The sequence below is a fragment of the Oryzias latipes genome, chromosome 19 (genome assembly GCF_053564925.1).
Source record: "Oryzias latipes strain Hd-rR chromosome 19, Olatipes_Hd-rR_3.1".
In the NCBI taxonomy this organism is placed as follows: domain Eukaryota; kingdom Metazoa; phylum Chordata; class Actinopteri; order Beloniformes; family Adrianichthyidae; genus Oryzias; species Oryzias latipes.
The window spans coordinates 25314271-25329581 of NC_136255.1; the positions used below are offsets into that span (position 1 = coordinate 25314271).

The 15311-nt window shown below is 43.5% G+C and overlaps 3 protein-coding genes across 9 annotated transcripts; 1 reads left to right on the top strand and 2 right to left on the bottom strand.

Moving 5' to 3' along the window:
* Window positions 1-1029: 1029 nt before the first annotated feature.
* dmc1 (DNA meiotic recombinase 1) lies at window positions 1030-6558 on the bottom strand. Of its 4 annotated transcripts, none has more exons than XM_020711862.3 (14): window positions 6396-6558; window positions 6209-6303; window positions 6085-6129; window positions 5870-6016; window positions 5709-5791; window positions 3555-3607; window positions 3413-3454; window positions 3274-3346; window positions 3086-3177; window positions 2930-3003; window positions 2739-2853; window positions 1685-1745; window positions 1466-1582; window positions 1030-1392 (listed from the first exon to the last, which is right to left on the bottom strand). In XM_020711862.3, exons 2-14 carry the CDS (start codon window positions 6263-6265, stop codon window positions 1323-1325), a joined length of 1029 nt encoding a protein of 342 aa, XP_020567521.2. In that variant the 5' UTR covers window positions 6266-6303; window positions 6396-6558; the 3' UTR covers window positions 1030-1322.
* Window positions 6559-6981: 423 nt separating this feature from the next.
* Window positions 6982-9651, bottom strand: tomm22 (translocase of outer mitochondrial membrane 22 homolog (yeast)). Its single transcript, XM_004080122.5, has 4 exons — window positions 9329-9651; window positions 9000-9118; window positions 7823-7940; window positions 6982-7753 (listed from the first exon to the last, which is right to left on the bottom strand). The coding sequence occupies exons 1-4, from the start codon at window positions 9422-9424 to the stop codon at window positions 7679-7681; spliced, it is 408 nt and encodes a 135-aa protein (XP_004080170.1). The 5' UTR covers window positions 9425-9651; the 3' UTR covers window positions 6982-7678.
* maff (MAF bZIP transcription factor F) lies at window positions 9067-15023 on the top strand. 4 transcript variants are annotated; one of them, XM_078937485.1, is made up of 3 exons: window positions 9067-9210; window positions 13880-13964; window positions 14075-14688. In XM_078937485.1, exons 1-3 carry the CDS (start codon window positions 9179-9181, stop codon window positions 14537-14539), a joined length of 582 nt encoding a protein of 193 aa, XP_078793611.1. In that variant the 5' UTR covers window positions 9067-9178; the 3' UTR covers window positions 14540-14688. The 4 variants fall into 4 exon arrangements, with proteins under 4 accessions (XP_078793611.1, XP_023804975.1, XP_078793610.1 ...); XM_023949207.2 differs by having other exon boundaries at window positions 9077-9210; window positions 14102-15023; XM_078937484.1 differs by lacking the exon at window positions 9067-9210 and adding an exon at window positions 11505-11704.
* Window positions 15024-15311: the final 288 nt, after the last annotated feature.

The window sequence follows — 15311 nt, forward strand, 5'->3', positions numbered from 1 at the left end:
AAATTCCTAGTCTGAAACTGTTTTGTTCACTGACAATGGTAATAAAAACCCCTTGAATCCTTATGATAGTTTTGAACATGTTTTTAAGTCATACAAGTTCATATTACATACGTTTCTGTGTGTTTTGCACTCCAACGGGTTCACTTTAAAATAGTAATTTATTAAAAAACGGTTCAATTATGTGCCCCCTTTAAAATATTCATTAATAGTAATAAACGTACCCTGTAAGCTTACAATCTTTCTTTTAATGTAAAGCTTTGAAACAATAAAACTCTGGCTCTGTTTATTTAAACTATGATAAGTTCAGAGGGGAACCACCCTCTTTGCCCCTTTTTGAGTCGCCCTCGCTGGCCGTTAGATGCCCCTTAGCCTCCCCTTCTGCCTCTGCCACCCTGGTAAGAGCTGGACGTGACAAATTCTTTTTTCGAAATGGCAGCCTTTCTGTTGGTTGTATCTCCATAGCAACCATTTTGTCTTTTGGTCGCCTGGGGGCGACGAACAAGCCGGTGTAATTTTTGGAAGAATCGGCAAAAGTAAATTTTTAGGTTTCCTTGGCAACAGAAGTTTTTTGTTAACCACGCCCACATTTTGGATACATTCATATCGTGTGTTATATCGTTTCAAATCGGCTCGACGCAGAGATTCGTGTATTACATTTTCATAACATTCTGATAGAAAATGTGAGAGCAAGAAAGGAACGCCATTCTTGCGAGGTCGCCACGGTAACGTCATTCAAAACCTATAAACCTTTTCTTTCCCCAACATTTATTTTCGCCCCAGCGTCCCAATGATGCTTGGGGAATTAGGAGGTAATAGATTCTAATCCATAGAAGGAGTTTGTAGAAGGTGATTTCTTATGAAAATTCCAGATGGCGGCCTCTTCCTGAGGTCAAAGGTCAACAAATCTACAGCTGTGGTTGTAGACTTAACCTGGTGATGAGTTTGCTTTCTTTTCCTATTCTGTGCTTAGGTCCAAATTAATTTACTAAACTCTATTGGTTCTGAAAAGTATTGCATTTGCACAAGAAGTAGATTTTTGCTGAAATGATTTATTCATATTTCTATCAATAAACAGGGAGAAATGACTATTTCCAGTGTAACATAAGTTAAGGAAAGGAAAACTTCACTTTTCAATCCGATCTTTTGTGACTTATTTTGAAATAAACCAGACATTCTGCCCAATTGAACTTCAATAAATTACTTTTTTTGTTGAATTCAGTGCATCTGGAACACAACAAGCTGTCATATAAATACTAAACAGAAACGATACCGCAGCTGTAAGCCAACAGGCGGCCGTGAACACGTCTGTCCTCCGTTTTTCGTCACTCTTTGGCGTCAGTCACTCCTCCAGCAGAAATGGCAAAGGTCGCCTCGTTTTCAGGCATGACGGGGCTGCAGACAAACGGTCCAGTAAGTCCGGTTCATTTAGGAGCTGTGATGATTATCAATATCAAAGGCTTACAACCTGTCGAATATTTTAGCGATTCTCATCTCTCCTCTTCCTTTCCTCAGGCTGATGCGGGTGGTGGAGGCGTGGGCCAGGATGTGCCCCCCGATGGGCTTCTTGGGATCAGCTTGAAATCTAAAACAGGGGGGGGGATACATAAAAGCACATTTCTGAGTCAGAAATGAAAAAACAAACAAACATCCTTTTCTGATGAATGAGGGTTTTTGTGATCCTTACGTCATCCCTGCTCCAGGATCTGCCGTCATCTGGTTGGTAACAAACACAGCCACGTTGTACTCTAGAAACACAAACAGCTGCTTACTCTGCCTGAACACTTTCTCCTCTTGATCATCTTGCTTTTCTACAGGATTTTAACCCTTGTGCTATCTTAGATGACCCCACCCTTCCATTGATGTGTTCTCCCTACCATGACAAAGGTGGATAAAGGTGGAAAGATTTCATGTAATCCAGTGACACCAGTGAAGATCACAAATCATTGAAGAAAAAAGGTTCAGAGCACTGTCTAGTGGGTCTAGATGACCCAACTCCCAATGTTAAAGTGCCTAGGATAGCACAAGGGTTAAAGGACAGGACTTTAACCCATCTTTGCATTTCTGTGACCCCTATCTCATTAGTACAACAGAGTTTTAGGGCCAGTTTACAATTATTATAATTTTTATTACAAGATTTTAAGTCATAAATTTACAAGAGAAGAAAATCATATAAATTTACAAGAAAAGATCTTGTAAATTTAGTAGAAAAAAACTCATACATTTATGAGTAAAAAATCTAATAGATTTACTAGAAAAAACTAGCAAATTTACGCGAAAAACATTCTTATAAATTTACAAGAATAAATCTCATACCTTTACTAGAAAAAACCTTGTGAATTTAAGAAACAAAAAAGTCATAAATTAATACGAAAAACCACCAAAGTTGTCTGTTTATTGGCCCTTTGTTTGAAGATAAAAGATGTGGAGCATTTTGTGAAGCCTTATTTCCGGATAGGTTTCAAAAACCAGGAAGTTCTGAACCTTTTGGTGACTTAATATCAAATTCTTGTCAGTGTAGTCGGCTTTGCGTGCGCACGCTTATCCGAATTTCTTTTCTTTTTAACCACGGTCACCTGGAGGGCTCCGTATTTCTGTTCATTCTTCGCGTGCCTTTACGGTTTGAGGTTTGGCTCCTCCCCGTGTCGTTTCTTCACCATAAGGAGCTTCATGAACAACTGAAAACGTTTCTGTGCTCTTAACCCCTGAGACACTTCAGCAAACGCAGATCTGCTTCTCACCCTCAGAGATTTTCTGCAGCCGGGACAGCATCTGGGCCAGTTTCTGCTGCCGCTCGGCCAGCTCCCCCCGGCCAGAGAAGTCCACTCTGAACAGCGCCATGATGGAGTCAATAATCTGAAGGAGAGCAGAGTCAGCCTCTGCCCCGATCGCAGGGGTCACGGCGGAGGTCCAGGAGTGAAGGTCTCCTCACCAGCAGCTTGAACACGCCTCCCTCTTCATGAAACTTGGCGGCTACAAAGTCCAGCAGCTCCATCTGGTGTTCGCCTGCGGAGAAACAGCGTCACGGGGACCAGCGTTCATTTGCATCATAAGAACGTGCGTTGATTCCATGGTGTGGCTGGCGCACTGGTATAAGCTCGAGCATAAAGCACGTTGTCCAGAACCGCACCGTGGTCCACGTTGAACCTGTCGGCGATGTCTCTCAGCCTGTCTGGGCGACTGAAACACGGCAGGTCAAGAACATCACCAAAACACAGATAGGAGTTCAGGACCAGCGTCACTTCATGCATAAAGTTGCTTTAGCCGTAAGGATACAACGTGTTCTCTGTGTCGATGAAGATGACTTTTCCTCCGGAGTAGCCGTTCTCCCCTGGCAGCTGTGCAGTGACTTCACGCAGAAACAGAAATGTTCATGTCATGTGCAAAAAAAGATGCTTGAAACTGTTTTACTCACCACAAAGCGTGTGAGACAGCTGGGTTTTTCCTGTGCGGAACTCTGACAAACAAAGACAATATTCATTTTTTATAGATTAAACATGTAATAATCTGTTGGGAAACTTTTGGATTAATAAACAGAAAGGCGGGGGTCTCCTCACCTCCGAAAGCTTCTGTAATAGCCATGCTCTCAACGCCTCCACCCAAAAGTTTACTGCAGAGGGAACATAACACATCATGGGAATCAGAATCAGCTTTATGGGACTTTGGCATTATTTTATTGCTTTTTGCAATTTTACATTGTTGTTTTTTTTTTCATTTTCCATAGAACACTTTGGCTATAAAAAGTTACACCAGCCCTTTTTTGCCGGGTCATTTTTACCCGATATAATGAACCCAACAAAAAGCACTTGTGCTAAAAAATAGATCAAAACACGACAACACATGATCACTCAGAGTGGTTTTCTTTTCTTTTCAACTGTGGCAAAATAAAAAATAAAAACATAGGAGGTTCCTGAAAACGGGAAATTTTGAAATTTGAGAACAAAAAAATCCTAAAAAATATCAAACTTATACTAGAAACCTGGGGCCTCATTTATAAACGTTGCGTACGCACAAAAGAAGGCGTACGCCACTCTCTACGCAATAGTTGAGATTTATAAAAAGCAAACTTGACGGGAAAATGTGCGGTCCTCCACGCAAGCTCTGACCCAGGCGTACGCACAAAAACGGGTGAAATGAGAAATGGCGACACCGTCGGCAGATGGAAGAAATACGTGAAAGTGACAGTGTGTGCCAAATCGTGCTGGCATGTGCTGTGCTACACAATGTGGCATAGCTTAAAAACGTGCCTCTACCCCCTGGCGCTGATTGCTGTGTTGGCCCCGACCCTGAACCCCATCCCCACGCATTTGAGCCATTTGCTGCTGCTGTGCGCCAGCGTTTGGAAGTGATGCGTCGCTTATAAAGAAAAAGAGGGGTGGAAAATATTATTTATTTAAGAATTCCCTCATCGTGCAGTTTATTTCAGTCAGGGCGATCTTGATTTCGCCCAACTCCTTGGCCACCTCTCTGATTGAACTACTGACTTCCCTCTGCATTTCAAGGACTGCATCGGTGAGGACGCGTCCACTGCTGGAGGGTTGAGAGCCGCGTGCCGTGGAGACGCTGGGTCCAGACGGCTGCTCAGCTGCAGCATCGTAACCACTGGCCCCGCTGGAACACCCAGCAACTAAAATAAAATTGTTCTATATTAATAATCTGTAATTGTGTAGCCTGCATACATGTGACTTGACTGCATTCATTTGAATTATTTCTCTTACCTGTGTCACCCTGACCCTGGCGCGTTGGCGTCCCCTCCGAGGAGGACGCCGATAAGGGGGACTTAATAGGGATTCCCCAATAATAGCGGCCAGTTTCTCATCAAGAGGGGTCAGCTCCGGTCCCCCCCACCCCCCCACCCCACCCCCCCACGTGGCGGACACACTCTGCCGATGCAGAGTGTGTCCGTTTTTTTGCCTCGACTTTGATGTCCGATCATTTCTTTCATTTCTTTTTTATTTCGGCCACGGTCCGAGGTTGTGAGGCTACAGCATTTACGGCGTCTGCCACCGTTTGCCACTCACGTGCCTTTTTGGCATTAGTAATGCCCACACTGTGCCCTCCAAACAACACTTTTCTCCTCTTTTCCACCTCGCCAACGATAACTTCTACTTCACATTGAGTGAAGTTACGTTTTTTTGATTTCCCCTCTGTGTTTGCCATGATTTAGCAAACCATGAATATTAATTTGTGGGCGTTTCACGGACTATTTATGGGCAACTATAGGCGTGTCATGAAGCCGCAAAAGCTGCACTGCATTTAGAATTGGTTGTGATTTATTAAGGGAAAGATGCGTAGGATGTGCGTGCGCACGGTTTTATAAATCCGAATATTTCTGTGCGTACGCACGTCCTATGTTTCATCCGTACGCCACTTCTGACGCAAATCCTACGCAAAGTTTTATAAATGAGGCCCCTGGTCTTTGGTCCAGCCATTCCTGGGACATGTGAGACTTTCCCTGGTGAAGGCACAGACTTCTTGACAAGCGACATTTTAAAATTCATGGAAAATGTTTTGCTCGGGTGAAATTATTACCTAGCGACCAGTTTACTTTTTTTTTTTGGTCTTTTTTTGTGTGTGTACAGCACCTTGGCACCCTGTCGGTGTCGTAAAAGTGCTTTATAGATATAGTTCCATTCATTCAAAACACCCAGAATTCAAAAATCAGAACCGTTAATCCCCCAGATTACAGAAAAAGATGGTGTCATCTTAACTCGAACTCCTGGCTCCCCGTTGAGATGTGGAAGACCTGCTTCCTCTTGGAGCTGTACTCAAAGGCCGTCTGGAAACCGACATTCTGCAAAGCAAAGTCGGTCATAAAAACCTCATCATTCTGTGTGTGGAACACCAGATTCCATTCAGGCCTCGTGTTTACCAGAACTTTTCCTGCTGCTTCCTTAATTTTCTCCACTTTGGCTTCAGACAGGCCCTTGATGTTGCACAGAGCCTTGCGGGTGGTCATCTGGATCCCCTTCACGGTGCAAATCCCCACCAGCTTCAGCTTTTTGATGTCTGCCATGTTCTGTGGTCAAAGGGGAGGAGTTAGCACGGCTTCATTGATCCATCTGTGGCGTCCTGATGCTCACTCACAATCCCGTGTTTCTGCAGGAGGTCGATGTCTTGGAAAAACGACTCCTGTTCAGGTATGGAGAAAAATAAAGACACGAGTAAATGTAAAAACTCTAAAAATGTTTTGTAAGCAATCATATTTTACCTCATCATCCTGAAAACTAGCATCATCTTCAACCACTTGATCTTCAGCTGCTTTCATTTTTCACCCAAATTATCACTTTAATACTTTAGATAATTCTGTAAAAACAAGTGTTAGCTTAATGGAATAGCTAGCTAACAGCGTCAACACAGAAAATAAACGAAATCACTTAAATAAAGCGCACAAATACCCTTTAAATTAATTCGTTTTGTATATAAAACCCGAAAAACACAAATTAAACACGTTTTATGATGTGTAAAAAAAAAATTACGCTTTTAAAGCGCTGCTCTTTGACGATTCTTCGTCGCTTCAATGGCGGGAATTTCACACTTTTGATACGTTCAAGTGCTTTTGGAATTGTTGGCTCCTTTCGCTTACCTCGACGATTGCGACACAAATCCGAAACATTTTCGATTAATAAATCACTTTTTCCCTTGATTATATTACATCTATCCGTAAAACGTACGACTGAACTTCAGGTTTGTATTACTCTTCAACTTTAGCAGAGTAAAACGTTTTTTGGTTCCAAGTTTAGTCATTTTCGATTAACTATGAACGCACCACCTTGAAAGTTTATTTTAAAAATACACATTTACATGTTAATAATGAAATCCAACCGAAATTTAAAAATTATAATTTAGAATTTTTTTTAAATGTGAAATCCTACTAACCAAATTATTTTTTAATTAGTGTATCACTAAGTAATAATCAAACTTTTTAAAATATGCAAACCAATACATTGCCTTCAAAACAAACAAAAATCACACTTTCACACCTTCTGTTTTAGGTTTTTTTTAATGTTTGCAGTCATGGGAGAGACATTTGAATGTGAGAATGTCAAGTGATGCACAAATAGCCATGGGGGCAGACAGGACCTTCGCAGTGATAAATACTTTCATTTTTAAGTTTCACATTGTCTTAATTTGACAATCTTGTAGCTGAATTCTCGTACTCGATGTTTACAGCAGAAAAACAGAACATTCGCATTGCCGTTAAGAAGTGAAATGCGACAAAAGCAGAGGCAGAAAAACGGGAAACGGTTGTTTTCCTCGTAAAACCCAGAGGTTTCTTTGAGCAGCCTGGTTTTTGGAACATCACTGACATTATTAACAAAGAAGTAGAAAAAAACCCACAAAGAAAACATGAAAACACTCCTCAGACAAACACAAACAACAATCAAACCTCTTCAGAACCTAAACATGTTACAAACACTGTTGTTTTTTTGTTTTTTTTTAAAGGAAATGAACTGAAGCAGGGGCTTCCCGGAGACCAGTCTCTGCACGTCTGGGATCAAGAGGAGACGGTGAGAATCAGGCGTCACGCCGTCTTCCAACAACCCCACCACATGTTGAAGTGATTCTTCTGCGGCGGCGGCGGCGCAGCTTTGCTGCCGCTTTTCTCTGCCTCTCCTCTTAGCGCCCCCCGCCGGATGCCCTGGCAGCAAATCCCCGTGGCACGCCGTCGTCACGCTCATCAGATCTTGCCGGGCGCGGGAGGCATCATCCCCGACATGCCCCCGGACATCCCGGTGTTGGGTCCCAGCAGGATCTGCGGGTCACAGGGTGTCGTGATTTCACCGTGGGTGTTGGTGTGTTCTGCGTTTGGTCAAAGCCTCACCTGTCTCTGCTGCTGCAGCTGCTGCTGCTCCAGCTGCAGGCGCTCCGTCTCGAACACCACCGGCAGCACCAGGATCATGAAGGAGGTGGTGCCCACCCACAGAGCAGAGCGGGAAAAGCTGAAGCAGAGCCAAACCACACGTTAGTTTGGACGCAACCAGGGAACTTGTTGATGATAATCAATTATTTGTTTTTCATCATGTGTAATAATGACCTCTGGATTTTTCATTATAATCAATAAAAATCCATTTTCTTTAGCGATACTGTGATCCTCTGTTTGTTACTTGATTAATAATCTACTTTGAATATTAACATTTATTTATCTGATAAAAACCAGATTATGGCAACTATGTTAAAACCATAACATGGGAGGGATTAAAGTCTGCGTCAAACTTTATTTGACAATAATTATATTGAATGGATTCAATGTCTATGCGCCAAAATGTCTATTTCCAAAATTGGAGCAAAACTAATGTCAAGAAGATTGCATTTTTTTTAAATAAATATGACAAATTGATTTGATTGTCTTTTTTCCTCCTGGTTTAGTTGTATTTTGATTATAAATGCATGAACATCTGGGTTCCTTCAGTTTTATTAGCGTAAACATCTGTTGATTTGGACCTTAGAGACCCAGTCCACTGAAAACTGGGCCTTTGGTTTTTGTTTAACATGTTCTGGTGGCATTTTTAGGATGATGGACATATATTTGACCAGGTTAAGCTGCTTTCAACGGCTGCACTTTTGCACGAAAACTTGCACTAACGCGAGAATTTTGATCACGGAATCCAGAAATGCATGTTTCGCGTAAACCTTTTATGAGGAAGAGGTTGCTTAAACAAAGTTGCAGAGGCTGCTGGGAACTTTCAGATTGCAATTATATTCCTGTAGACAGAAAACTCTCACCCTGACTGAGTATTCAAAAAAACCCATATAAGATGACTTCTAAATTTGTCCTCCAACTGTTTTTGTCTCATTCTTTCTTGTGTTTTCAACTTTGTTGTCTCTGTTGACAAGTGATGTCAATAAAGTTTTTTTTTCAACTCCATTGCATTAAATGGAACCTAAACTGTCTTCAAAAACGTCTGTTCCCTGCAGTGAACTATTGTGTGCCATCAAACGCTGAGAGGAGGAAACTGCTCCGCTGCGGAACCGTTCAGTTCTCACGGAACCTGCCGAACCTGTAGAACTTCTTGAGCAGGGAAACGGAGCACTGCGCAGAGACCTCCGCGGCTGTCCGCACCGTCTCGGGGAACATCTCCGTCAGGCCCCACAGCCTCTCTGCCAGCGTCTCATCCAGCTGAAGAAACGGGAAAATACCGACAAAGGCTCTGAATAACCTCATTGATTGAAGCCAAACATGACCAGAAAACATGCCCGTCTTTTTACCAGGTACCAGATTTCATTTTGGATCTCTCATTCATAGATCTACCGAATCACGAGGAGGAAATATTCTCGTTATTTTCAGACCCAGCAAACAAGAAAAATAAGTATTTAAAATAATACTGACGTCCTCGTCTTCATCGTCGTCTATCTCGTCCTCGGGAGCCCGGATGGACACCGGGCCCGCAGCGCCAGCGGGGGAAAGCTCCTCGATTTCGGCCATGTCCTCCGCTCGTGCGGCTGCGTTTCCGGTAAACGAGTCGACAGAAACGCGGATAAACAACTAAACGCTTCGGTATAATTTGTGTGTGTGTGACAATTTTCCCGACTTGAATGACAAATAAAGCTGTAAGGCGCGCATCGACTCAGCAACAGTCCGAGGTCACGGTGAGAAAACGTGAGGCTCCTTGGCTCGGATGAAGTTAGCAGGCAGGGGTGAGTCACGACTCTGAGGAAAAGCAAGGAGCGCCCCCTGGCGGAGGGGCTGTTTAACAGCAAGTCTTTCAGGTCACACTTGTCTGCATAACAATGCAAAAACAGAGTTATTTACACTGTATTGCAAAGATTTTTACTCAACTTTTTTTTATAAATTTATAAACTTAACTGAAATTCCATTCAGAATCCATAATTTGATATTTGACCTTTGACTTGACGCACAACCTGAGTTAAGGTTCACCAAATCACAAGGTCTGTTTTTTTTAAACAAATTTAAAGATTTTAAACAAGGTAAGGGTCACTTATTTAGCTCTGATTTGATTTTAGTTTAGATTGTACTACCTATGCTACATTTGCTGCATTGATATGATCCTCCTATATCAGTGGTCTGCAACCTGAAGGTCCGGAGTAACATGTGGTTCTACTCGTCCCTTGTGGCTCTCTGGTTAAAGAACAGAAAAGTTTTCCATTTTAAAAAGTAACTGTAAAGTAAAAATTAACAAATACAAAAAAAAAGAAGTTAATGCATAACTCTGCAAGGCTCCGGACTACGGTACCCATAATGCTCCAAAAGTGGTTCAGCTACAAAGTTTGACAAAATCGGATTAAAACATTTTGACAGATTTCTGAGCGCCATATTCCACGGATCAGTAAACACAACCAGAATGAAGTTGCACTGGATTAAATGGGGGAATTTATTATTTTTTTATTTTTTTATTTTTATTTCATTTATTTATCTATTGTTTTTTTTTAACAAGTCAAGGTTTTTATTTGTTAAAAAAATACAATTAGATTCACTTAATAAGCTCTGATTTACAATTTACAACATTTCTGTGTGACATGCACCACAAATGGTAAAATAAATACTGCTGATATGACATTTTTTACATTTGCTGCTTTGATATTTTCCTGTGTCACACAGGGTGTCTTTTAATTTGAAAGAAAGTCATGTGAACATCTGTAAAAAGTTATATTGTGAAGCAGGCTTTTCATATTTCACGAAGATGGTTATTTTTTTCTTTATGTTTATGTTTCATTTATGCAAAAAAAAAAAAAGTTTACTTAGTCATCATAACAGTAACATAAAATCTGTGGTTAGATGGATTTGCATGGCATTTTTAAGTGTTGAAGGTTTCAGATCCCTGGTCCATAAGTTCAGCTGTTCTTCCAAAAGCAAATTCATGAGGTTATTTAAAAGCCTCCTTGCTCTAAATCCTCCCAAAAATGTCAGAAGTCGGTTCAGCTCAGTCCAGTCCAGTTCTTCCGCACCAAACCAGTCCGCTCCCACAAAGTCTCCAGGTATGCTGGAGCATTCTGAGTTACAGTCAACCCCCCACCATAATCCTCCCTCCACCAAACGTCACACTCGGCACATGGAAGGCCAACGAGTGCAGCTTTTCTGACAACTGGTGATCCCGAAAGTTTCCCTTAGGAAAGGCCTGATTCATCCCCTCAGATCGCGTGTCTCTGCCACGGTCCAAAGGTCCTAGAAAAAAAATGTCACCAAACCAGGAAGTTAGCAGCTCTTTGTTTGATGTTGCAATCAAGGTTACCTGAGTCATGTCGACAGCAGAAAATTACGTTTTGCTCTTTTAAATATGCTAAAAAAAAGCTGATTTACTTTTTCTTCTTTTATTTATCAGATTAGCATATTGACTATTATTTGTTTCTTTTTCTTTAGTTATTTCGTTTCTACTTTTCTTATTGCTTTTTGTTTTATTTTTACTTTTGATTTTTACTTTTATCATGTTATCACTTAAAGAGATTGCAAACTTTTATTTAGAAAAAAAAAGGTGTTTATTTTTAAGTCACGGTACCGTTTCTCATTTTAGGAGCGTCGTTTTTTCCAAAAAGTGAAACTTTGTCGGTCAAGACGTTGGGATCACTTGTTTACATCCTCCAGGAGTACGCGGCGGGGGCGGGGTCGACTCCGCCCTCATTCTTTAGGCTTGACGTCATTGTCACAGTGTTTTTTATGAATGAAAGAATCCAACCTCAGAGAACAGCAGAGTAATTCCGGGAACAGGCGGACTGACATTTTGTCGCCAGAGTCGCGTCGACTCAGCAGGTAAATAATTTGTAAATAAATATTTATCAAAGACTAAAACCTTCTGTTTTAACGCGTAATTCGGCGGTAATAACAGAGAAAGTCAGACGGGGTCTCCCTGGCAGGAGGGGCTGTTTGTTTTATCCCCTAAAGCTCGTCTGTAACGGTTGATGCTAAATGCTAACAGATAACATAACTAGCATGTTTAAAATATGGCGAATAATTCGGCATAGCGTCGTAATAAAGTCTTTATTCGGGCGTCGTTTGAGTTATTGCGGTTGGATTTGGTGGTTGTATGTTATCTTTGCCTTTTAAGTGTTTTGAAAACGGATATTTAAAGGTTTAATTGAGGTCAGGATGGCTGTTTACTATCGCAGCACCGCCTAAGCTAACGCTCAACAGATCACAAGTGTAGATTTTTGATGAACGGAGGAAATCAAGTCCACGTGACTTAATATTTAATAAATGAGTTATTAAATGTAAATGAAATAGAGTCTTAAGAGGTTTTATTCTCATAAGAATGTGGCGTTGGTCCGGCCGTGGTGCGTTCACTTGTTGCTCTCGGCTTCGATCGCGTTACTTAACTCTGCTGGTTCTACAGTGGTATTTTTAAGAAAAATAAAAAACAACAACAATATTTTGTATTTTTAAAATAAGAAACTCTTTTTTGGGTGTGTTTACTGGACGTGTTTTCACTTTGGGTCTTGGCGGAGCTGAGCAGAGGCTTTATTGCTGAATCACCGTGACTTTACGAAACGGCGGTCTTTCGGTTTGAGCCTCAGACCGTCGGCTGTTTGGACGGCTGCGACCTCAAACCTCCGACATTTTTTTTCTTTGCTGGAAAAGACACTGGAACGTCTGGGAAATGGAGTTATTTAAAAAAACGTGACGTATGTTAGCTGTAGTTTGTCCACCTCTTGGACTGTGGATGAGGTATAAACAGGGATCCTGATTTAGCCTGCCAGACAGAAAGCAGGGATTAATTTTCCCTCCTGACACCACAGGTTCAAAACAGAAAAACAAAGAGGACTTTGACCACAACAACAAGGAAAAATATAGTAAAAGTGTCTCCGAAGAGGCTTAAAACAGCAACAAACAAACTAAATATAAATTTTAAAAAGTAAAAAAGCTTTTGGGTGTTTAGAAAACACCAACAAAAACACTAAAGGAGCAACTAAATAGATTCAAACTTGTGGAAATGGCCTAAATAAAAAGAAGAGAAAGTAGCACAAGCTTTGCACAACCGGGATTGTGTAACAAACCAAAGATGTCACGCTTTTACTGCAAGGTGCCGTAACAAAGGACAACTTTTATTGTTATGAAACACAAAGTAGGACTGTAAAATAGTCATAAAAGATGGAACCAGCAGACGCTTTGCTCAGCGGCGGCGTGGCACCGCTGTGGATCAGCGGTCTTCCTTTTGGAGACTCGTCTGAAGAGAACGCCAAGACATCAGAAAGTTCTCGAAAGCGACGTGGGAAAACCCCCCGTGGGCCTTTTTTGATGGCAGGGGGGTTACATTTGCTGGTTCTAATTGGAGGTTCTGAAGACAGAAAAGGGGAAGAAGAAGAGAAAAAAAAATCCCGAAGTTGTAGTCATCTTTATCTTGATCTGAAGCAACCCGACCAAAGGGTGACTCGCAGAAAAAGCAGCTGAGCTTTCATCCCACACGGCAGTATTGGTGGGCTGACCTTCGCAGTCATGTTGAAAGACTTGATGCAATCGCTGCGCAAGAAGACGGAAATCTAGAGATCAGTTCTCTTCGCGTTTAGAACGTCCCCGCAGATCAGGCGGGTCAAAGGCTCCCCGTCCTCCGAGCCCAGCGGACGGCGCCCGGGCTTCTCCCAGTGAAAGCTGTGGACCGTTGGTGTTGTGTTGACAAGAGGAAGTGTGGAGGGGATTGGTTAGGACACCTGCTTTGAGCAACCGGAGGGCAGACACTTCCTGCTGGTGGTTCCAGCGAACAGAAAGCGGCGTGCTGTTTTTCAAACCTCCTCTTCCTCTAATATCAAACCACATGGTTTTATGAGAGAGCACGTTTGGAGAAGCATGAAGGACCTGCAGCTTCTGCTTTTACTCCGGTGCATGACGGGCTGTCTTGTGAGACGCCGGCGACGGACGGGACAGAAACGGACCAGAGGGAGTCATGTGAGATCACCTAAAGTTTTGGTCTGGTTTTTCCCGCTCTCTCTCCAGTGTCGGTGTTTGTTTTGGCTGCTGCTCGGAGGAAAATACGGAGAGTTTGATCATGACGACGGAGAGGAACAGCAAAGCCCTGAAGGTAAGACGCAGGAAAAGGATGAGTCATTCTTCATCCTCTCTCTCTTTTCATCCTGATTCTGCCTAAAACCCGTTTTCATCACAGCGGGTCTTTCCTCTCTAAAACTGCAGAGCTTGACGTATGGATCTGTTCTCCAGGTGAAGCAGGAATGTGGCGAGAACGTTCCCTTCCTGTCGGACAGCGAGCTCATGTCCCTGTCGGTGCGGGAGCTCAACCTCCACCTGCGGGGGCTGTCCCGCGAGGAGATCCAGAAGCTGAAGCAGCGCCGCCGCACCCTCAAGAACCGAGGCTACGCCGCCAGCTGCCGGGTCAAGCGGGTCTCCCAGCGCGAGGCCCTGGAGCAGCAGAAGATGGAGCTCCAGCGTGAAGTGGAGCGGCTGGGCGCCGAGAACGCCGGCATGAGGAAAGAGCTGGAGGGCCTGGGCGCGCGGCTGGCCGCCCTGCAGAGGTTCGCCAGGGGCCTGGAGGCGGGCGGGGGCAGCCTGCTGGCGACGGCCCCGCGCCTCAACACCGCCTCCGTCATCACCATCGTCAAGAGCCCGTCGCAGCCGCAGAGAGAGCAGGAGCCGTCCTAGGAGGAGGCGCCGCCGCCGCTGGAGGGGGGGGGGTGTCAGGAGGAGTCTGCAATGCAACCACACATGCACCTGTAACCACACAGACACACAGCAGGACCGTACCCCACAAAAACACAACACGGTTGTCGACTTTTTCACATTATGCAACGCAAAAACAGTTCCTAGAGATCTCACACGCCTGTGATGCTGATCTGACTGGGGGGGTCAGGGGGGGTCACAGCGACGCTCGCAGCTTAATGTGAAGCAGGCGACTGCAGACGCGCACAGACCTCAACGATGGAAGCGTGGGGGGGACCCAGGTCACATGACTGGACTGTGGCTGAAGCTCCACCCACCCCAAACAGACCCCCCCCCCCCCCCCACCCACCCACCAACACGTCTGCAGCCTCGGCTCACACACGCCGTGCAGGTGAGGGGAAGCTGGCTCACCTGCTGCTGCTGCGACAGGACACTTTCAAAATAAAAGTCCATGGATCCTGCAGCAGTGATGAAAGTCTTCCGGGAATTCCCGGAAATCCGGGTTTTTGAGCAAACCGAACGTACTTTCCGGGAAATAAAGACCTGATCTCTACGGACAAATCGCTTTCCGGATTAAAAAATGGTGTGAAATCAGCTAATTTTAGCTTTATTTTCTATATTTCTCCGCAGATCGCTTCCTCTATGGTCGTGGCCATCTCTCGTCTTCCCGGCCTAATTGACCAATGACGGGACGTTTTAGTTGCTTTCGGATGCGTCGACGGGTCTGATTGGCTCTGTCTGCACCACGTGGTTA